The following is a 24,733-nucleotide window of genomic DNA, read 5'->3' as shown; positions in this document are numbered from 1 at the left end:
TGCTACAATATAAAAAAAAAATTAAAACAAAAATCTAAGGAGAAAATAGCAAAACAAAAATCTGAGGAGAAAATAGCAAAGCAAAACTTCTCAGGGTAAAGCAAAGTATGCCTATACTCCTTGAATGGAGAAAAGATACCCTGTAATAATTCTAAGTAATGATTACCAAATTGCTGCCTACACCAGGGTTTATAGGAAGCATCTGATAAATATGCAAAATAATTAACAAGAGAAAGCTTCCAGGCCTACTTCACATTAAAGAATGAAACCAAGTTTAAAAAAAAATTACCTTCACCACTTTTTAAAGAAATCATCATATACTAGTTGTAGAAAAATAAAAACACAGGTTATCCAAAGAATAATTAAGGACTAAGTATGTGAATGAGCTCTCCCAGTAAGAGTTTACTTGCCTCCAACACTAACCACTTTAAAACCAGGTATTTCAAGAATTAATATGACCAAAATTAAAAAGCTACAGTTCTTCTAAAATATTTAGCAACATAAAAAGAAAACAAAACCATGTTTTTGTTTTTGTTTTTAAATAGCAGGTACCCCATTACCTACTATTCTGTGTTACTGAAATGCACTACTATTGGTTCTATTCTGCCCTTCCCCCAGATTAGATCTTAAAATACAGTCTCATCTCAGTCCAGTCTATTTTCTACAGCAGCAAATTACTAACAATTTAAATGAAGACAATCTTCTTTAATATCAGAATGATTTTTTTAGACCTAAGTAAACTGGGCGTGAGCATTTATTGTATCCTAGAAGAAATGCAAGATTTGAAATCCTATTTAATTAACAAACTTCTCTGAAAACTTACACTGTGAGTAAAATTATGGAGCCATGAGAGTATAACTATTCTCAAACATCTTTAAAATGAACTGAAAATTTCTTCCACAGAACTTTGAAAAGTATGCTCAGTTTCACAAGGAAGGTAAAAAAACACTACCATCTAAAATTTTTAAATTACTGAGTTTGCAATACAGTTTATCAGAAATTAGAAATATATTGAACATCATTATGACATAAACAAGTCTTGAAACAAAAAATAAAAATATAACATCAATTTTCAGTATAACCTATTGAATAAAATTCATTGAAAAATTGACAAAAATGTTTTATTTTCCAGACCAAATAATCTTACCTTAATCATTTTGCTGTTAAAAACCTCAAGACATTAATTTCATTTTTCATCTGTTCCTGCCAACAATGCTATGACAGGCCCTGCAGGAAGCAGCAAAATATCAGTGATGGAGTGCAGATAGTAGGTGTTTTCATGATCAAGATTTGTCATAGAAAAGGATATCCATACAGTGGTGTGAAACTTGGAAAATACTGAAAACATCTCAAAAAGTTTATCAGTGTAAATAATTCTCTTTTTTACTTGTAGTCTTAAAATGTTTATTCTTATTCAATGTCTTATTAAACAAAAAGTTAAAAATTATAGCAAAAGTATATATGTGAAATTTTAAAGTATTTTTATATTGATAAGAATTGATTAAAAATAGTTAATCATGTCAAAAATGAAAAACTTTGATTAGAGAATAAAATAATTTATGTTTTAAAGTACTGAAATGAATCTCTTGACCTCTAGATAGCATAGCTTTAATCTTATTTCTTTTAACTACTATAATTACCATCTATTCATAATTAAAGTAAAACTTATTTTCTTCTCAAGTAGTATCTTCAGTATCAATCAGTTATTACCAATACTGGTAAATACTCCTTCAGGAAAAATACATAGTTTCCAAAAATGTTAGAAAAAAAATCTGTGAAAACTCCAAAACTTAATTACTCTTTGGTAAATAACAAATTATATTCAGTGGATACCAAAAAATTCAGATTAGTAAAGTTAGTAGAAAAGTCAAAGCTATAAAACTGTTTTACAAAGACTTCAAATGGTTTTTACATTCCAAATTATTTTGAGATAATACAGATTTTGCCAGATTTTGTTTAAATGTATTTTTACCTTTGAATATATTGCCTATTTAAGGGCTGATTAATGAACAGGACTGTGATATCTATATTCACTGGGAATACTATTAGAACACACAAGAAACTTACATATGTCATAGATGCATACTCAGAGTCAATACTTCAAACATATTGAAAAGTTAAGAACAACGGAAATAAATGACAGACCAATTTTTTGAGATTTTGACTAAATTTTAATTTACTTGTAATTAAATGTGGGAAATATTTCAATAGGACTCATTAAGTTCAAAATCTTAAAAAATATTTTTAATATGCTACACCTGTCCTGTTTGTTGGAACACTTCAAACTACTCTGCAAAGTTTACTTGCCAAAGCCATCAATATTCTAAAAAGATACAACTTAAATATTACATTTTTTTAACTTCCTATAAAAAATAAATGGTAATCTGAGATAGTATTTTTTAAAAAACTACCAAGTACTTCCACTTATTTCCACTCACTCATGTTTTAAATATGTACTGGTGGAATCGTGAAATGTAAATGCTTCTCACTTAAGGTTATTTTCTTTTTATTTCTATACCTAAAGACCCTATCCTTGCTTTATATACATTCTATCAGACTCATGAAAAATCAATTCAGTTGAAAATATTTCCATATTAAAGATATGGGAAAGCTGATGCCATACCTTTAAAGAATAAGATGAGGAAAATGGAAACTTCATCAACCCAAGTATCAGAAAGTATTGAAAACCACTACTTCATTCCTTGCGTGTTGCATCTTATACCATGACACTTCAGTCTCTAAGGGTCAGGATAATTAAGCTCCATAGCAGCTGCAGTGCAACGTGAGATTATACACTGTTGCAGCTCCCACCAGTCCAGTCCAATTACCTGTAGTATTCCAGTACTGAACAAGTGACAACTAACCTCTTCTCTCTAGTCACTTGCTCCCACTGGTCTACTGATAAATGTTAAAACAAACTAACCTCTTTTTGGAAAAGACTGCAAAGCTGAATGCACCTGCTGCAGGCTGCAATGATGAGTCCCAGAGAGATGTTTGTCAGTCAGATCTCTGCAGATGTTGTTTAACTTTATGCTAAAGCTGTATCCAAAGATGGAAATGAGATGGCAATCAAGCACAAATCTCCCACCTTCGTCCCCCCAGTTTTATTTTGAAAAGCAGCACTTACTCATAAAAGTTGTGTTTTAAAATATAGCTCCACTAAACTGGACACAACTAAGACTCTGTAGTTAAAAGTTCTATGGTAAAAAATGTTTATTAGGCGCTGAAATTTAGTTAACAAGTGGCATAATATGTAGTCAATAAATGTAATTTGTGTCATTTAATAATATTTTTTAAAAATTAATTGTCTGAAGCCAGAGCAAAAAAAACCCCAAATAATACAACTATAAAATACATAAGTTTTTAATTGATGGTTGTCGGTCAGGTTTTTAGTAATATCACATACTCCTTAGCATTTTCAAGACACAGATAATTTTTCCTCTTGCTATATGAAACATCTTCAATACATAAGTATTGAACTATATCACCAAATGTGTTCACTATGTTTAAACTATTCCTGAAATCCTTTGGGGAAGCATTTGCAAGACAATGTTGTTAGATAGATTTTATTACAATGACACAAATTTTAAATGAGCTATTTTTCCAAAGCCCAGAAAGCATCAAAAAGCAAATTTCAAAGCAACATTGTGTATATGATTCATGAAAACACCAACACTATAAATTAATGCTGTCTTATAACTTACTATATCAATATCAAAATGATACAAAAAGGAATCAAATAAAATGTACAGCTAAAATTTTTAGTGCTAATTTATCTTTCTAAAAACCCCACAAAACATTTGCATATACAAGATAAGAATAAAATTGTATCTTTTGGAAACTGTAATGTTAATATAGATTGTGCTATGCCAGTAATGTTCCTTCCTATGTTAAGATTTCGTATTGCTTAAAGTAAGAAAATAAAGTATTAAAAATTAAACCAAAATACAGCAAATTTTCAGATACTAATGTTTAAGTAAAGGATTATGTTTCTCCTTCAACTCTAGATACAGAGATAAAACATAAAAGTAACCCTAACAATAGGTAGTGTGTCAAATAAACATTACAACTTTAAGATTCAAGGAAAAACACTTTAGCAACTCTTTGAAGATACTAAAATCAAAGGTATGACCTAGTGTAATGATAACTATCCTATTAAACCCACCCAACAATGTTGGAAATTACACTGTTTTATTTTCTCTACTTGTTATAGTTCTATTTATCACTAATTTTGCCTTAACATATATACCAATAAATGTCCAATATTCTTTGCATCTAAGATCAAAGTACAGACTGCAACTTTTAGAAGCTGTAAGAGATTCACATTCATATGTACTACCAATATCATAACACTCTTCCTTCAATGATGTAAACAGAAATAATGTTTTAAATTCATTATCTCCTCTGATTTGCAAAAAATTATCATAATTATACAATTCTAGTTCTAAAGTTTAATTTGGCCACTATATTTTCCCCTTTTCAAAATAAAAGCAATGTTGGGTCTTTCCTTCCCTATAAAAAATTTCACTTACATTCTGCTTTTTTATGATTTAAAAAAACGTATAATGGTTTGTGTTTTTTTTAAAAAGCACCACCCAATTTGGACAGTAAGAAAAACTGAAATATAATGAATGTACAAATAATAAGTTCAAATTTTAAATTAGGAACCATAAAATGAAATATTTTTTATTAAACGTGATCCTAGTTTTATAACCACAAATACAAAAACAGTGTAAAATAGACAGAGATTCCAACACCATAATAAAGGATTCTGTTTGACTGATGTAATGAATATCATATAATAGAATAAAAATAAGTATACTATGATATGTTCTAAAAATCTAAGGAATATAAGAAAATATTTATTGCATACATCCGTTATCATTTCCAACCAATAATGCACTCAGTAAGTTTTTCGGATTACCTACCTGAACCATCCATTAAATAATTTCTACAGATAAAAATCAGTATGTTTATTAACAAAACCCAAACATATCCTTATGCCAAATAAAAGAATAAACATAAACTATCATCATTCTGAAAAGGAATACAATAATATATTCCTCAAACCAAGAAAGCTGTTGTTTACTACAAAGTAACTTGCTATAAACTAATTATAAAAAGATATATAAGTAAATCAAATTGGCTTGCTCTAATCATGTAAGGAAAAAAGGTATATTCCTAAACCACCAGAATTAAGTCAGTACTCTGTAAGATTTGATTTTGAAATAGATAAATGGATTATGTAGTACAGCAAAAATGATCTACTTGCAGATCATTTTATCTGATTGCAGTAATTGAAGAATACATTTTACAATTCCTCATCACACTATTTTCTCGTTTGTTATTTAATACATGACATTGAAAAACACAATGCAATATCCAGCTGTACAAATTGTCAAATTAATGTACAAAAATGTTTTCTTCATTTCAACTATAATTTTAAAAATTACTCACAAAGGCAGGGTTGCTTAAGATATTTTCTAAAGAAATAAGAAAAACAAATAAGCATACAAGGAAATTATATTGGCTATAATTTTTTAAAGCACCTATCGTTTGAGTTAAAATGTATTAAAATGTCCCCAAAGTGTGTCTGTATTCGGTGTTATACATCCTGAAGAAAGTTTTCGAAAACACACTAGTATTTTAACTAAACCTTACAAACACAATTACATTGTTTAAAAACTTGGGTAATTTGAGAAAATCCATTAGGTTATACAACTAAAGTAGACTTTTCCCCAAATATGCTCTCTTACCAAATAAGAAACAGAAAAGGGCTTCATGAAATAAACACTAGGCATATTTATTCTAGTAGATTACGACAGTCATAAATATACATATATATAGCTTTAAGAACTTCATATATGTATGAAAGACACAAAAATGGGATTCCAAATGATTTCATTAATCCTATAAGAAATTCTTTATAACTTCGTGATAAGATCACAGTTTAGTTCATCTGAGATGTGCAAGGTAAGTGTCCCTTACGTACATCTACGTACATCTGAGTAAGAGAAATTGAAAAGAGCTCAGAGGCTATGTTGAAGAATACCGGGATCTTAAATTATTCTGCAGACTTGTGGTCAAGTGTGAAGAGAAAGACTATTAAAATTAAAGTCTATCTGAAGCAAAGAGATTATCTGTCCAAACAGGTAATAATCTGGTTAAAATTGTATTTTAATACAAACTGTTCAGAATTCTTTAAGCTTCTTATAAACTACAAGGCTTTATTTTATCCTTAAAATTGATCCCACACTGTATGATTGGTTTCCACCTGTTACCGGCAAAGTATAGCCTTCTTTTATCCGACATTTCAACTCACATTTGATCAGGTTACGTCACTACACACTCGAATTTTATTCAACGCATTCCAGCTTTCCATTTTTTTCCAACAGATATTCTTGCTCTTACAAATAACATGCCTCAGAACTATAAATAAAATATTCAATTTCAATGTAATAAGCAAAAAATGTACAACTAAGTGGACTAAAAACAAAAGATCTAATTCTCAGTGCACCCTTTCCAACCCACTGAAAATAAACTATATTCAAATTAAAAGACATTTAATTTACTATTTGGAATATCCTTGATAAACACTAATTTTCTGTAACATCCCTGCACATCTGATACCACCTCATGTATAATGCAAAAAAGCTATTTCATTTTCATCTATTGACAATGAATTTAATTTACTATTGCACCTCTTTTCCTAGAACTATCACATTATTAATTCTGCAATCAAGCTCTTTTGAGTGCTTTTATTTGTACTAGGGGTTTTCACAATCCCATATTGATTTTTTTTTATCATAATATACCTTTTAAATACATGAATGGGAATATGTTAGCAAACTTTCTTAATGCATAAGGGAAGTTTCAGAGACAAGGACAGCCATCTGCAAAACTACACTCACAGGAAACAAACTTTAGAGGAACATCGTGTCTAATATATTACATTTTAGTTTAATGCTTACAAAAAATACTACATTTAATTTATAAAACTGACTGATAGTTTCAACCATTCTAAAACCTTCTTATCCAGTATAATGGTCTGTTTCTAACACCAAGTGATTGACTATGAAAAAGAAGTCCTCCAAATGTTCTGCTTACATTCATGCCAGATGTCTTTGCTGTATTAAAGAACTCTTACTGAATTAGATCACTGAAAGCAAATCAGCTTTTCTTTTCCACCAGGAAGAAAAAAAATTAAAGCAGTATTGGTTCCCTCAGCACTGAATTAACGTTTTTGATAGCCATAAAGATAAAATAACCTTTAAAAAAAAATCGCAGAAAGCTAGATTTAAATAAAAGCAAACCAGCTGATAGTGTTTTATCTAGGAAATGTACTACTCAATTACAGAGACTTTTCTCTTAAACCTAAAATACATACAGTGATTAGCAAAATATAAAAAAGAAAAAGAAAAAGATGGACATGCAGAACTATTTAACACTTAAGAAGGCATACTTGAAAGTAAAAATCAAAAAATTTATACCACCTAGGAAACTTCCCATATTCCAGTAGGTTACTGTACTACACTAACTGTCAACATATTTAATCAAATTTAGCTCTTAAGTTAACATGAATTCTGAAGCATTATTTTACTTCTTGCATAACAGTATAAATTTCCTTATATCAATTGCATTAAAACTGAAATATTTAAAAAATCTGAAGAGGCAACATTTGTCCTCTTTACTTCACTCCAAGGCCAACAAACAAAGCAATGAAGCAGAAAGAGGTACATAATGGATTCAGAAGTAAATGGTCCATTCTTTAAGAAGCCTCCCTACCCCCCTCTTCGGAATTCACTCTAAGCTAATTGTCATTACAATGATGTCTGAAAACTTCAGAAGAACCCTATTTCCTGATGCCAGATGTCCAGGTTTCTATCTTGAAATTTTTGAATTTTTTTGCTAATAAGAATTATTCAGAAATACCCGAATCATCTTGTAACTGGTCTAATTCACATACACAGTACAACAATTATAGGAAAAAGGCATAATCAACAATAGAAATAATCTGAAAATTTTTCCACAACATACTCCAATAAAGCAATATCTAAATAAAGTCTCCAGTATTGTTTAAAAATTCTTTCAAGACAGCATACAACACATGTAGATCTTTCCTTCCTGTAGGGAGCTCATCAAACAATCTCTTCACCATTGCACCTACCTGGGTAAAAATCTTTGGACTTAGACAGCTTGATGGTGGCTCCAGTTTCTTTTTGCAACTGAACAATTGTCTGTCCTCCCTTCCCAATTATAGATCCAGCAGCATAACTAGGTATGAGAACCTTTAGAAAATACTGGCCGTCTTCTGAAAAATGCAAAGAAATATACTCGGTTAACACAGTATTTCAAACTTTGTATCCCCTCTCCACCCTCAAGAGAGAAAAACAGCAACTAAAGCACTGGGTATATAACTGCAGGAAATACGAAGTTAAACATGTTTTGAGAATGAAAATAAGCCAATTACACTGAAAAACAAATATGTACAAAATGTTTCCCATTTTATAGGATTTATACTTTCAAAGCTTGGAATTAAAATATAAACATATTCTATTATTTTGCAGCACTGTAAAGACTGGTGACTAAATTCCAGTTGTTATTCCAAACATGGAAATCTTCCAATTCTATCTGTGGCAAAATGAAATGAACTGACCCTTTAACAAAACTTCAGAGATTTATAAGATGACGAACCTTCACTTAACATATTGAAAAAGAAGAAAAGCCCAGGACTGTAAATAGTGATGAGCTGTATTTATTTGTCATTAACAGACACATAAGGACTACAATTAGCCATTGCCTATATCCTACTTAAAGTCCGCAAAACAACCATTCTCCTACCAAATAATCCACTCAAACTGTGGGGTGTATTCCAAGTCTTCAATAACTGCCAGAAAATAACTCAGTGTGGTGGACCGGCAAATCTAACTAATCCCAGTGCATTTCTTTAGCAGTTCTTAGTCTACCGTGAGCTCCTTTAAGCTCATTAATTAAAGGACCTTAAGAAGAATTTTGCCAATACTAAAAAGCTTAGGAGTCATTTATATTAAATACTATTAAAAGTGACAAAACAGACAATGTTCCTTTCCCAAAATAATCACAACTTTTAAAACGGAGAGGGAGTCGAAGAACCAGGAAAAATAAAATGAAATGTTTTAGAAAATAAAGCCAACTCCACAAACTTTAATTTCCATCAACTTGATCACGTCTTATACAGGAGACACCCCGGTAAATCCAGCTTTCTTAATGTGAATGAATGTTCCAAATGTTGCGGTGTGCCACTCAAAAGACCCCCATCCGTCTACAATGCATATGCTGGAGATAAATTCACCTCTGCTTCGATGCATTGGGTGCATTGTTAAGATGACTCCAGTGCAAATGAAGAAGCGATATCGGTCCCGTTAAAACTCATCTTCCAAGGAAGCGCAGGATGTTAACTAACAAGTCACCGTTCCAGACACCCCCAACCTCGTATGCACCCCCCTGAAGACAAATCAATGAAATATTTGCACCGACAATCTAAGTGCGGTAAGGGCATGCACTCATCAAGATTTTGCATACTACTTGTGGCCCAAAGCAAGAGGATGGAGAGAGGAAAAACTCTCCGGCGCCCCAATCATTCGCAATCCGCTACCCAAGTGCCATTTATTTATTTATTTTATCAGACTGTTAAACGCAGCGCGCATCTTCGGGCGGCCATCACCTCACTCCGGGGTCATCCTCCTCCTCCTCCTGAATGGACCGTCTTGCCCAGGTCTAGGATATTTACATGGTCAACCTCTGGACCGATTAAATGGAAAGATAGGTCTATTCCGAAAAACTGGTCGCCATTTTGATGAATGATAAACACAGAAATGGAAATGTGTAGGGGACAGCTAGGAGCGGGGCAGGTGCAGGGGAGGGGGCGCGGGGCAGGGGCGCAGGAGCCGCCGGGTTCGGGCTGGAGGTGTCCGGGCCGCGGGAGGGAGGGAGGGAGGACGGCGAGAGGGAGGGAGGCAGGGGCGGGCGGCGGGGGATGGGGCCAGCGGGGAGGTGGAAGCGATACCCACCGCCCGTATTGGTCCTCTTGGTGCTGCCGGCTTCAGGGGGGGCTTCCAGCGGCCTTTTCCGCGAGTCCGGCGGGTCCAGGTCTATGGGAACCCCAGTGTGGGTCCCGTTCTGCTGGATGGGAGCTGCCGCCATCATGTTTGCAGTTCCTGCCGCTGCTACCGGGAGAAGGTTCTCCCTTTTGTTTTGGCTTTTTCTTTTCTTTTTCTTTTTTTCTTTTTCCTTTTTTTTTTTTTTTTTTTTTTTAATCGGATCAATATAAATCTCTTTAAGAAAAAAAGCAATGTTGCTGGTTTGTTCTCACTGGGGAGGGGGCAGGGCTGAGGAGCAGCTGCAGTGCAGTGTCAGAAAGGAGACAGGGGAATGGAGGGGGTGTGAGAGACGGAGGGTGAAAGAAGAAGAAGAAAGGAGAGAGGGGGAGAGAGTGGAGAAGGGAGAGGGGCGAGTGAATGAGCGGGAGGAGGGGACCGGGGAGGACGGGCAGAGGGAGTGGGAGAGCGCGAGGGCTGGCGGGGCGCGGGGAGAAGCCGAGGAGGAGGGGAGAGTGAGGGAAAGAGTGAATGAGCAGGAGGAGGGGAAGGAGGTGGATGTCGAGAAAGGAGCGAGCGGCAGAGGAGGGCAGGAGCCGGGAAGGAGCGCGGCGGTCCCCGCGCCGCGCTAGCGCTGCGCTCGCTCCCGCTGCTGGTGCTGCCGCCGCCGCCGCTGTCGGAGCGGTTCTGCCGTTGCCTGGGCTGCTCGGCGCTGCTGCTGCTGCCGCCCGGTCTCGCTCATTATTTCTCCCGCTTGTTGGGGGGGGCTGGCGGGGGGGGAGGGGGGTGGCTGTGAGGGGAGGGTAGAGAGGGGTTGAGTTCGTAGACTCCCACACACTTCGCGCTCGGGTCCCTGCCTCTCAGCAGCGCCGCCGCCTCCCAGCGCCGATGCTTCAGCCGACGGGGCAGCTGGGGGGTGAGGGGGAACACCGCGGGCGGGGGTGCGGGAGTGTGTGTGCGCGGGCGTGTGCGCGCACGAGGGGAGCGCGTGCGCGGTGAGGGCGCGCGCCGGCGGTTGGGGCGGGAGCGGGGGCCGGGGCGCTCCTGTGGGAAGGTAGGGGTGAAAGGTCGCCGGTCCCCGGCAACACGGCTCAGGCAAACGTAAGCGGCTTGTCGCAGAAACCAAGGGGTCCACGAAACGCGCTAGGCTAGAAGGCGGGAAGGAGAGATTACTGACAGCCGTGCCAGCCAATAAAATGGAAATGTGAGCAAGGTTCTTCGGGCCCCTTCCCAATCAGGAAGCCTGGGTGATGAGGGGCTGCGAAGGGGTGGGGTGGGATCTTGGTCCAGCTGGTACTGGAGCGGCGATAATTTTGGCTGGTCTAAGAAGGGCATTCGAGTGACCGTTGACAACGGGTGGGACAGCGTCAGAGCTGGAGTGAGAGCCTGCACTGTATGCTTCCAGGATTTCTAGCTAGGTGCATTAGTTTTTATTTTTAAGAGTTGGGTGAAAGACATTAATTAGTTAGCATCTCACTCATCGGCGATTTTCTACGGGATGGTTTCATCCAAAGAGGATTTCATAATCGCACTGTGTGGCACCATTAGGGGACTTAGAGTGTCACTCGCCGCCATAAATCCTTTGGGGAACAAGCCAGGATATAAATAAATAAAGCTAGGTGTGAGTCTTCCCTTCAAAAGGCGCTGGTAGGCAGACTAAAGACAGGCAACAGCTGAGTGTGCACACAGAAATACGAGTGTCGGAATAAAATTCATTGCCATGTGCACAGCTTATGATTATACAGATCTTGGACATATCACGGACCTGAACGTCAACCCTACAACACCGAATAAAACATCTAATGCAGCTGGAATAGACTCTGAAAGGACATTAGGCATTATCTAAATCAAGTCCCTCATTTTACAGATGAGTAAACTGACTCGGTGAAGTATTTTGCTCAAGGTCATTCATCAAGTTAGTAGTCTAATTAACTCAGTGTTCCCGGAAGCAGGGTGGTAGAAAAGCATGGGCTTCGGAGTCTGAAATCTTTCTTGGTTTCTCGTCCTTGTAGGCTGTTCTACAAGTGTATCTTGGGCAAATCCCTTAACGTGTTGCCATTTATTAAGTGCTTACCACGTGGCAAACAATCCACTTTGCATGCTGTGTCAATTACATGCAGTATGTCGCGTAGTTATTACTGTACCCATTTTATGAGGTAGTTTAGGTTTAAAGATATTAGAAATTTACCCAAAGTTACACAGCTCTAAACACAGTAGTAATTTCAAACTCAGGTCTTCCTGACTGCAAGGCTGCTCTCTTAAATGTTGCAATACATTAGAGCTCCGGATTCCCTCCCACTCAAAACAGGGACTGAGACTCCAACCAATTTCCACCATTCTTGGTAGTCAAACGAGAGAGACTGTGGCAATGTATTCTAACCTGTAAAAAGGATAAACATATTCACTAGATTTGTAGAATGAAAATATTCGTTCCCTATACTTTCCACTACAACAATTGAACCAGAAAGATGGCTTTCATACTAAGCTAGCATAAGAAGGAACTTCACTGTAATTATGATATTCTAACAAAGAATATATGCATATCTAAAGCAATAACCAAAGTGAATAGAATAAAATTTAATTCCTGATAGATTAAGTAGGCAATAGCAAGGAATACTAACGCTCCTCATAGCGTCCTTATTGGAAGAATCATCTAGGAGGCATTGGGATTTCTGGTGCTTTTTATGCAATGAGAGGTATCAGTCCACTGAATGAGAAAGAGAATAGCATTTAGTTTGGAACTAAAAGTTCATCTGGACTACGGAAAAAACGTTTGCCTCTATCAGTGAAGAAGGTATGCTGAGAGCTGAAAGAAAAGGAAAGCAGGTAAGTTAGTGCATATTGGAAAAGGTCTATTAACCAAAGTCCAAAATTTTCATCTGATGTGTAATGTAATAGGAAACCACCATATAGCCTTCATGACCAAAATAAAGAGGAATTAAACATACAATTGGGTATAAATGGAACTGTGATGAGGAAAAAGGGTTTGGGATGAGTATGTGGTATTCAAGATAGTAAAAGGCTGATGCCAGACGTTGTACAAAGTGTTCAGTGTATAAAATTATGTAAGGACATTTTTAAATGAAAAATTACAAAAGAGCTGATATTTAGCACTAGATTTGTTTTAAAATAGTAAACGACAGTTGACAAAGATAGTTGAAGGACAGATAATTCAAACATATTACATTAAAGCCTGAGCAAAGTATTCAGTAGAATGTAATTTTGAACTGGTGAAAGACTGAAGTTAGAATTGGAAAACCTTAGTTTAACAAATCTCTAAAAATAAAATATTTCTAACATAGTTTAGAAAATCTTTGTCATTGCCATGCATCAGTTAAGTTGAAGAAGAGCTTATAAGTTAAATTGCTTTACAGATACATGCTATTACATAAAAGTCACACTGTATTCTTGTAGTATTTATTTGACCCTTCTCTTATTTCTTTCTTCAGACTTAATGTTTAAATAGTTATACCTATCGCTCCATGGGGCCCACAAATGGTAGATATAATTTTTAATGTGGGTGGGATGATGAATGGTAACTTAGGTATGATATGCCAGGAATCACAGAGACTATCACAAGACCTAGTCAGACATCAAAGTATCAGTCAGCTACGAACTATTAGTAATTTGGACAATGAAGATTATCAGAGAATACATTCTAATTAACCTTCCATTTTTTAGTATTTTTTAAATTATACTTCTACATCATTCTTATTGCATGTCTCTATAATTCTGATTAAATGGACATAACAAACATTTTACCCTTTGTTTTCTGCATTTTGTACCAGCTAATAAAACTGAATAAATAAAAATGTATAGTAGATCTCAGTTTATTAATATTTGGTATGATATACCTTTTATGCTACAAATAAACTGTTAGAATATACTTTTTAAAAATATAATAGAAGCATTTGACCGTTTACTTCTCCCAAAAGAAATACAATTTTATTTTTTAATTAACAAAGCAATTCAGCTCTACTAATTTAATAATATTTATAACACCTTAAGACAGCCTACAACTTGTGTTAGTTACAAATATAAGCAACCATGATAGAAAATGATATTAAGATAAAGAACAAAATCCCTGGTCTTTATTGTCTTTTATTGAGAGAGTTTTTTTTCTTCCTGTTTCAGACTAAGTAACATAGACATAAGATTTTCTATTTTCAGGAACAATGATTGGCTTTCATGACAAAAGACAGATAGTTGATATCCACAGATAACCCTACTCTCACTTTGTCTCCATGCTCCTGCTTTTCCTACAATCGATCCTGTTACTTACTCAAAACATAATACAAAACATAAATACTCCCACTACTTGAATGTCTCTTGAATGCTTTGGGAAAACATTTTCTGAATTTGTATCTCACCAGAAGTAGACCCTGACTTAAAGATTCAAGTGCAAGTAGTGTATTTTGGAAATAATTTCAGGAAGAACAGTAGGACATGGGAAGTGAGGCAGGGAAAGGAAGGAAAGCAAAAAAAAAAAAAAAAAAGTTTAAATTACCAAGCAAGTTGTCATTGTTTTTAACCTCACTGTGATTTTCTTGAAGCTAGTTTAAAACACTAGCCCTAGAACTATCCCACTAGAAGTATGAGAAAGCTGAGGTATATATATACTAGCTCCCTTCAGCCATTGGTCGAGATCTATTCCTAGTGGCCTTAACTCAGTTCATGCTGGCCAGTCTTCAACTGCGAGCACTGCATCTTTTTCTGAGCACTTTCTCTGGCCACTGGAGTCTGCTCTGCCCCTACACAGGCTGGAAACGCTGGGGCATTAACACTTCCTGGTGTCAGAACATCCCCACGGTGATGGAAAATCAGGCCAGTGGGCATAAAAATGATAGAGCACAGACATATGAGTGAGGCTCTACCAGTTTGTTAGAAGTATCGACCTAAATTTAGGGAAAAAGAAAATAAGAAGACTGTTAATACAAGGTATTTTTAGGAATCAAATAGTAAGGATAATGAAATAATTTGGAAAACTGAAAGTACTAAAAAAAGAAGGCTTTATAATTTCTATAATTCAAATATTGTAACCAAGCACTGAGTGTAAAAAGCCTGAATAATTTGTTTTCTCTGGGCTCTTCACAAACAAATTTTTAGTTTTTTAAGATATAAGTTATGAAGAATCAGTATTCTGATTTTGTTGTTGTTATTGTTGTTGTTGTTACTGTTCAATGTAGCACAAAGAAAATAGGAGGCAATATAATCCAAAAGATACATGACCTATCCCAATTCTTTTATAACAAGTTCTCTAAATAGACATATGGATACATATTGATTAGAAATAATTTTCTAAGATTTCACTAATGGAAAAATTATTTATTGAACTTTAACTTGTTAAAAATTAAACAGTTTTTATGTTTCTGTACTCAATAATAATAATAAATTCTCTATTGGTGGATATGTTTATAAAAGTATGAAAGCTCACACTAATTTATATAGAGACATAAATGTGTTCTATACTATCTCAAAGTCCTCAAATCTTAATATTCCATTTGTAAACATGTCATCCTAATAGATATGTTAGGATTAGAAAGAATATTAAATTCTTTGGCACTGAATATGCTTTCCTGGTTTCTAATGGATCATTAATTTTTCTAGCACTTTTTCTAAATATTATGAAACATATCATTTCATACTTTACACACTTGACTTAAAGGCAATAAATCTGAACTAATATTACTTCATAATAATTGTATAATGGTTATGTAAACATTAGGGGAAGCTGGGTGAAGGGTACGGGAGAACTTCTACTATATTTGCAACTCCTTTTTAAGTTTAAAATTATTTCAAAATAATTAAAAAGGGAACCTTGAATTGATGATCTGGTTGTGACTCTTCCACACACTAACTTTGTGACTTAACAGTAGCTTAACTTCTCTGAATTTTAATTTTCCCATCTATATAACAGGAGACTTGATAAATGGTATGTCAGTTTCTTTTTCTTGAAAAAAAAAATAGTATTTTTTCTACTATTTGTAGAATCTAACAAAGAATATTATCAAAATCAAAGTACATACTATGTACCTTACCATGTATTTTTAAAAGAGTTGGCAGTACACATTTTGAAGATGTACCATTAGGCACAGTGAAAAATAAATACAAAGGAAAACAAGATTAATATAAAGAATATGTTCAATATACTTATTGTCTTTAATTTTGCATTTTAAAAACAATAATACTTATTAGAATCTACAGTTGAAAATAAATTTACTTGGAACTACAATTCAAAATGTGATAGTTGCATCTTTTAAACCATTCGGATGTGAAAAATTTCTGGAGTAAAACAATGAAAGATAAAGAGGTTAAGATATAAAAGGATAAGAAAAAAAAATCTTTAAAAAGAACTACAAAAGTAGACTAACAAAGCAATAATTCACTAGTATTTATATGTTTTGTCAACCAAGTTAAATCACTTGGGCTATATACCATATATACTGTACTCCGATAAAGCCTAGAGTGACTCCAAGTCCAATTGCCCCCAGATGGTCCTGGCTTATGCCAGATGTCCCAGAACAATTGTTAATACCCTCAAAATTGTCCTATCTTAGATTATTATATGGTCACCCTAATAATACTCAAGAGCTATGACTTTTTGTTGTAGACCTTTCCATTTTAACCATAAGATCTTGTGGATTCATAAGATTACCTGACGTTGCAATTCCTCTATGTGTAAATAGTAGAAATATTTATCACAGTTCACTCTTACGCCATCGTTGTGGTGTAATAAATTAGTACGTCATCACATCTTCTACCTTCCATGATGTTCTTAGCTAGAGCTAAGGCCAGAGATCAAAAATGGACATAGGAATTGATAGAATATAAATTTTTTAATGTATCTTTTCACATGTAAACATGGAAACAATCATTTTGATAGGATAGCTCCTTCATTGAAAAGTATTATATATAGGAAGATGCAGTGAATTGAAGAAATAATAAATGAGATGTTATAAATATTATGAAATACAGCTTCAAATGATAAATAGTAAACACACAGATGGCATCAGGGAATAGTTTGCATTATGGATTATTCAGATTTCTTATCTGTTTACTTCCTACTACTCAAATAACCAATAGTATTTCTTGACTTCTTGATAAGCTTTTAATGCCTCTGGTCAAGTTCCTTTCTAATGTAGTTTGCTATTTCAAGTGTTTATTACAGGTCAAATAATAAAAAGTTATAACAAGATTATTCGTGTTTATAAGTACAATAACAAATTGGCATCCTTGTATATTTTAAAGAATGCATTACCATAAACCATGGTTTATGGGATGTGAAAAACATAATCACTCCTAGATTTTGCCTTAATATTTAATCTTTTGGTTTCCCTATGTAGTCATAACCATGCTAAGTTGTGAGTGTGTAATTTACATAATATAATTCTAAATTATTGTATCCATGTATCATTTCATATAATTGAGAGCAAATTGAGCTTACTTATTAAAAAATACCATTTACATGTGAATGTATATGTGCATATGTATATATACAGAGGGGGTGTGTGTGTGTGTGTATGTGTGTTTATTTGTATGATAGAATGAGGGAGACTAAAAGAAACTGAGCTGTTCTAATTCTGTAATAGCGGTAGAAAAATTAGTAAAAAAAAATTAGTTTTTCATTTTACCTTCTCATTATAGAAAATTTGAAATATATTCAAAAAGGTATAATGAGTCCCAGGTACCATATATCCACATTCAAAACTATCAACTGACCCATCTTGTTTCCTTTGTAACCCTTACCTCAGGATACTTTGAAGCAAATTCTGTCACATCATTTTTCTTCAAAAGTATTATATACTTTTTTGAAAAACTAAAATACTATTATTAGATTGAGAATAATTAACAAAACTCCTTAATATCACCAAATATCTGATCTGTATTTAAATTTCCTTGACGGTCTTATAAAGTTACTTTACATTTTGTTCAAACCTCTCCCCTAATAAAATATATGTATTGCAACTGCCTGGTATGTCTCAAATCTTTTTAGGTATACATCAATCAAGTTTCAACTAGAGAAACCAGAGAAATAGAACCAATAGATATATACACATATTTTTAATTTTTATTTTTTAATGTAGATAAATAGTAACAGAGTAATAGTAAGGGAACTGGAATACACAATTGTGGGCACTGACTAAGCAAACTCAGTATCAGGAAGATAGAGGGGGAGTGGAGAGAAATTGCAGGCCCAAATGTGCTTGGAGTCTCCAGCTTTCAAGAGGAACTAGTCACTTTGGTAACTAACTCCTTAAATACTTCCTTCCAGGTACTTAAGAAAACTTTCAGGGTTTGTCCAGAATTTAACAGGAGCTAATACAGTTTGCCTTTGTGTCTCCACCAAAATGTCATCTTGAATTGTAATTCCCACAATCTCATAATCCCCATGTGTCAAGGGAGAGACCAGGTGGAGGCAACTGAGTAATGAGGACTGTTTTTCCCATGCTGTTCTTGTAACTGTGAGTTCTCACGCGATCTGATGGTTTTATAAGGGGCTTTTCTCCCCTTCACTCAGCACTTCTCCTTCCTGCTGCCTTGTGAAGAAGGTGCCTTGCTTCCCCTTCACCTTCCACCATGATTGTATGTTTTTTGAGGCCTCCCCAACTACGCTGAACTGTGAGTCAGCTAAACCTGTTTTCTTTATAAGTTACGCAGTCTCGGGCAATTCTGTATAGCAGTATGAAAATGAACTAATACAGCAGCCATGACTTTATTTTGATAATTCTAGTCAAATTATCAAAATTTGTGTATTCACTAGACCTAGAATTTTCTACTCATAAATATCAAGTAAATTGAATACACTACCTATCTCAGAAACATTAAACATATAGTTTTCATGTGAAAAGTTAAGTTTGGGTCTTTTCTATACCTTCCAAGAATCTATTTAATATGTTCAATAAATCCTCCACCTTCTTGAGCTCATGGAAGACAGTTAAACAAAAAATTATCATTATTTATTGATTCTGCCATGTGTCATTTCTGGTATGATTTTGGCTATTTCCTTTTTCTCTTTAACATGGATCAAATTGTCCTGCTTTTCTACATGTAATTTTTTATAAGATACCAGTTGTTGTGAATTTTATCTTGTTAGATGCTGGATATTTTTGTGTTCCTATAAATATTCTTGAGCTTTCTCAAGGGATGTGGTTCTTTAGAAAGTGGAATTTTGGGGTCTTCTAAGCTTTATTAGGTGGGACCAGATCACCATTTAATAATGGGCTAGTTTTGCTGTATAACTGAGGGAATATCCTCTGAATACTACAGCTGATGCATAATGAATTATGAGGTTTTCCACTGTGGGTGGTGGGAACAAGAACAATTTCCAGATCTGTGTGAGCACCAGGTGCTGTCACCTCTAATCCTTAAGTAGTTTTCTCCATTGCATGTGCTGATTAGTACTTAGCTGAAGACTCAAAGGGACTCGTTCAGATTTCTAAAGTTTTCTTTTTGTGGAGCTCTTTTCTCTCAGTACATTGCTACCCTGTGTATTCTAGCCATCCTCTTTGGTAGTTCCCTAAAAAGTTAAACATAGAATTCTCATATGACTTAGCCATTCCATTCCTAGATATACACACAAAATAATTTAAAGCAGGTTTTCAAACAAATACTTTTACATAAATTCATATAACAGCATTACAATAGCCCAAAAGTGGAAATAACCAAAATCTCCATCAACTAATGAGGGAATAAGCAAAATGTGATAGTCATCCACTTCGAAATCATTGAACCATAAAGAGGACTTAAGAACTTACACGTGCTACAACATGAACGAACCTCAAAACTATTATGTTAAGTGAAGTCAGATTCAAAAGGTCACATAATACATGATTCCAGTAACATGAAACATACAGAATAGATAAATCCATAAAGACAGAAGGACTGTTTCTAGGGGCTTGGGGAAGTGGCATATGGGAAATGACTGCTTAATGAATTTAAGTCTTCTTTTTGGAATGATCCACATGCCTTAGAACTGGATAGAGGTAACAGTTACACAGCATTGTGAATGTAAAAAGTACCAATGAATTGTGGTATACCTTAAAAAGGTTAATAGCTAATTTCATGTTATCTGAATTTTACCTGAGTAAAAAAAAATGCAACTCCCCCCAATACGCTGCACCATCTTTCCAGAATCCTCTAATTATTTATTCTCTACAAAGAGATTATACTGTGATACAAGTATTTAGGACAAGCATTTAACATGTTTATAAAGGTTACACCTAATGTAAAACACATAATTTATTAAAGAAAATATTAATACTTTTCGTTAAATAATATTTTGACAGGAATTAAAAGCTAAACAGAAGCATTTTGTGTGTGTATGTGTATGTAGTATTCTTTCTTCTATCATTGTAGAATGGCCAGATAAATACAATAAATATGTTTTCATTGAACACAAAATATATATCCTCGTGATGCGTTACTAATGCATTTGTGGAAATTCTTGAAAGATTATTTCTTCACTCATTTCATATTTGAAGAAGAAGGATGAATTAGGGAGATGTCAGAAAGATGAAGATGAGAAGCAGTATTATATACCATTACCATTTTGTAGAAAAGCTTTTGTAGCATGAGGCAGTAGGGTGTAGTAATTAAGTATACACCGTCAAATCAGATTATCTGGGTTTGTGTATTGTCCTCTTACCTACCATGTGAACTTGGACAAGATGTCCACCCTTTGTGGCTCAGTTTTTTCACCTGTAAAATCAGAATAATGTCACCTGCCTTTGCTACAGAAAATAAGGAATCTATCAAAATTTATACTTTCCCTTGCACAGTGTAATGAAGGATGGCTGCCTGGTCAGGCACTAAGTTTCTGAGCTTCCCATGCATTCAGGTATGACCACATGACTATTTCTCACTAAGAGAATGGAAGTTGAATTGCTGTACACCACTAAAGGCTCATGGTTTTAAAGAAATTATTGTGTCTTCTTCATAATATTTTCTTCATAATATTTTCCCCTTCATAATATTTCAATCAGCTGGAAGTAGTGAACAATAAATAAGACTACTAGTCCCTGAACCATAATATGAAAGAAGGCTGCCTATGACCAAAAATGCCTTCATTGGACTAGTATGCGAAGCGGGGAGGGGGAATATCTACTCTGTTAAGCTACTAAAATTTTGGGGGCTGTTTGGTATAGCAGTAGGCATAATCCTAATATTACGTATTAGGGTTATGAAGATCAAATGGGTTAATGTAATAGTGCTTGCTTATAACTGAGCTTGGCATATTTTAAATGTTTGCTAAATGTTAGCTATGGTATTCTCTTTTTATTGTGACAAAATATGTATACCATAAAATTTGCCATTTTAACCACTTTTAAGTGTACAATTCAGTGGCATTATTATATTCACAATGTTATGCAATCTTCACCACTTTCTATTTCCAAAACCTTGTATCACCTCTAATAAAAATATCTACCCTTTAAGTTATAACTCCTCATTTTCCCTTCATGCAGACAAATTTGCCAATTCTAGATATTTCATACAAGTGGAATCATCCAATACTTGCAAATTTGTGCCTTGTTTGTTTCAGTTAGCATGATGTTTGCAAGGTTCATCCATGTTGTAGCAAATGGAAGAACTTCATTTCTCATTATGGCTGAATAACATTCCATCACAGGTAATATCATGTTTTTGTTTAACTGTTTATATATGTTGATGAACACTTGAGTTGTTTCTACCCTTTAGCCATTATGAATAATATTACAGGGAACATTGGTATGCAAACATCTTTGTAAATGTCTATTTTCAATTTTGGGGGATATATACATACTCAGTGGAAATGCTGGGTCATATGGTAATCCTATGTTTAACTTTTTGAAGAACAAACTGTTTTACACAGAAGCAGCATCATTTTACATTCCTATCAACAATGTACAAGAATTCCAATTTCTGTCCATCCATCATTAACACTTGTTTTTGTTTTGTTTTTGTTTTTATAACTATAGTAGTAGGTGTGAGGTGGGATCTCTATGGATTTTGATTTTTATTTCCTTAGTCACTAATGATGTTGAGCATTTTAAAATGTGTTTATGTGTTTATTGGCCACTTGTATATTTTCATTGAAAAATATCTATTCAAGTTATTTGCCCATTTTTAAATTGGGCTTTTGACTTTTTGTTGTTCAGATGTGAGTATTCTTTACATGTTCTGAATATTAGTGTCCTGTTGGATATAGGATTTGCAAATATTTTCTCCAAATTTAAATGTCTTTTCATTTTCTTGATGATATCCTTTGATATATAAAAGTTATTAATTTTAATAGTCCTACTTATTTTTCTTTTGTTTTGCTTTTCATATCGCAGCTAAGATTCCATTGCCAAATTTGATGTTATCAAGATTTACTCCTGCATCTTTCTAACAGTTTTATGATTTTAGATCTTATAGCTAGGTCGTTGATTTATTTCGAGTTAATTTTTGTATATGATATGAGGCAGAGATCCCATTTCATTTATTTGCATGTGGAAATCCAGTTGTTCCAGTACAATGTTAACTATTCTTATGAGTTATGGAAGGTATCAGAGTCTAGTATACAGTAGTTATAACTTATTAATGACTTGAATATTAGCATACTCTATTTCTTTTATTTTCCTTTTATTTTCTTCTTTCTTTGCTCTTTTAGCATACTCTATTTCTAAATTAAGATTTAGAAAAGGTTTTTATTGGTACTAGGGGAGGAAGACAAAAAATGGAGAATAAAGATGACAAAAAGATGGTAAGATTCTCTTTTATCTTGAATAACGTTATTCATGTCTATATGAATGGTATGTTCCAGAGCCTCTAAAAATTCTTGGGCACTCATAGGAGGATTCTGATATATAGTTTTACATACCCTCTTTATACTCTGTTCCCCAGAAGTCCTGCTACCCTACATAAGGAAAAAGCCTGGGATGACAAAGGATAAATATTTTAAGTGTTCCAAACTTTTCCATTCTACATTTTCACCTCCGTGTTCTATTAGCTCTTTCTAAAATGCAAAGCCAAAATGAAAGTTACTCCCACCATACTAAACTACACAACAACTCACATTTCTCTTATGCCTGGCCTTTGGTCTAAGAAAACATTTTGCCTCTTAAACTAAGGAAAGATAGGAATTTTTAAAATAGAAATTAGGTACAAACTAACAAAAAATGGAAAGCACAGAAAAATTAAAATTTAATCTCTTCCCTATATACTAACAACTAAAATGTATCCATGAATTGGCTTAGTTAATACGTGTTTATGAAACACCAAGGCATGCTTCCTATTTCTTTCTTCAAATATGCCAAGGCAGCATACCTATCCAAGTTTTGTTAGCTGGAGATAGACTTGGGATATCCCCACATCTAGGTAATAAGTTTCTCAGTTTTATTTGCAAATTTATTTCCAGCTCTCCCTCCTCAACCCCAGTTTCAATCTATATAGTTTGTATACTTTAAACCAATTATGTGAGTCATAGACATGGTCCTATATTCCCTCAACCAATCCCAAAGATTGCATATTTTGTTAGCACAACCCTTCATCACACCCCGATCCTATGATCTCGTTTTTACCTCTCACCTACTTAGCTCATCTTTTGTCTGAATTATTTTTACTAATTGGTTGTGAAGCTAGTCCTACATGCTGGAAAAGACCAGCCTCCTAGCATTGCAACTACAGAGCAGTGCTATAGGTGTTTGTGGCTGAGCATATATTCAGCAAGTGCTGTTACCATGGTGGAGTTAATGAGCCTGTCAGTAGACCAGTGCCCAACATATAGTAGAAGACTAGCCTCAATAACACCATCATGTAGCATAAGGATTAATGGTAAAGATACAATTGCCATTAAGTAAAGACCAGCCCATATCCTCATCCTTACATTCAATTTCTGAACAGGTACTGACTACAACTCCACTAAATCCTTGGATATCTCTAGGGAGAAAAAGAGTCCCCTTCATTAAATACAAAAAGTATATATTTTTTTCTACTCTAAAGAGAGAGAATTTGAAATATGATTTGAGTCTTTTTTAGAACACAAAGCATGCAACTTAGTATGTGGAGCAAATTCACACTGGCTACATTAATATCCAGTCCTGGTCTCTCAAGCAGCTCTGTGATTCTGACGGAAAATGCCATCATTCCCTGCTGGAACCCGTCTGAATCCTGTCAGCTCTTCTGACAGCCAGAAGCAGAGTTCTCATCTTTTACAGTTTCTAAAACCCCTTTTCTATTGAACTGCCCAGTAAATTCCCATTTCTCTGTCAATGAGAAATCTCTGAATTTCTCAGCTTATTTGCAAAGCTGAGATGAATGACAGATTCTGAGTTTAATTACTACTGAAGTTAAGGACACTAGTTCTGTCTACCACCACAGGCCTTTTTGAAATTCCCCAAATGCTCACAAACAGTACCCATCTAGAGTTCTTTCGTTTTAGGTTAACAACTTGAAAACTGCTCTACCAATATATATAATAATAGCCAAAATACTGGGAGATATCCAGTGAAAATAAGGGCAAAGTTATTTCAGCAGACCTCATAGACCTAAATTAAAAAGTTATTTCAGTAGACCTCCCTTTTAAAGACTTCCTAGTAAAGTTCACTCAGGGATGTCTGTATCTATACCAGTTGTATATATTTTAACATTCTCTATATAGTATATTTTCCAACATGGTCTTTCTGTATTTCAATCTTTTC

The 24,733-nt window shown here is 34.5% G+C and overlaps 1 protein-coding gene and 1 long non-coding RNA gene across 13 annotated transcripts in view; one reads left to right on the top strand and one right to left on the bottom strand.

Moving 5' to 3' along the window:
• The window catches only part of NOVA1 (NOVA alternative splicing regulator 1), a 150,693-nt gene extending 139,933 nt beyond the window's left edge, over positions 1-10,760 (bottom strand). For 4 of the 11 annotated variants that reach the window (XM_031668224.1, XM_031668228.1, XM_003901668.4 and 1 more), the window contains exons 1-2: positions 10,050-10,760; positions 8,168-8,311 (exon numbers count right to left, since the gene is read on the bottom strand). Coding sequence is in view for 6 of the 11 variants with exons in the window: in XM_003901668.4 (XP_003901717.1) it covers positions 8,168-8,311; positions 10,050-10,185 (280 nt within the window). In the remaining 5 variants the exon portion in view is untranslated. Of the gene's footprint in view, positions 1-1,147; positions 1,228-2,923; positions 3,034-8,167; positions 8,312-9,331; positions 9,893-10,049 lie in introns of those variants that run through there. The other 7 variants (XM_017961075.2, XM_009211335.3, XM_031668225.1 and 4 more) reach the window with 4 other exon arrangements.
• Positions 10,761-11,114: 354 nt separating this feature from the next.
• Positions 11,115-24,733, top strand: part of LOC110743751 — a 63,174-nt gene continuing 49,555 nt past the window's right edge. For both annotated transcript variants that reach the window (XR_002523279.2, XR_002523278.2), the window contains exon 1: positions 11,115-11,280. This is a non-coding gene — a long non-coding RNA (uncharacterized LOC110743751). The remainder of the gene's footprint in view (positions 11,281-24,733) is intronic.

Source organism: Papio anubis, chromosome 7 (genome assembly GCF_008728515.1).
Source record: "Papio anubis isolate 15944 chromosome 7, Panubis1.0, whole genome shotgun sequence".
Lineage (NCBI taxonomy): Eukaryota > Metazoa > Chordata > Mammalia > Primates > Cercopithecidae > Papio > Papio anubis.
Note: the sequence above shows the minus strand (reverse complement) of the source record. Positions and strands in the feature narration are given on the sequence as shown.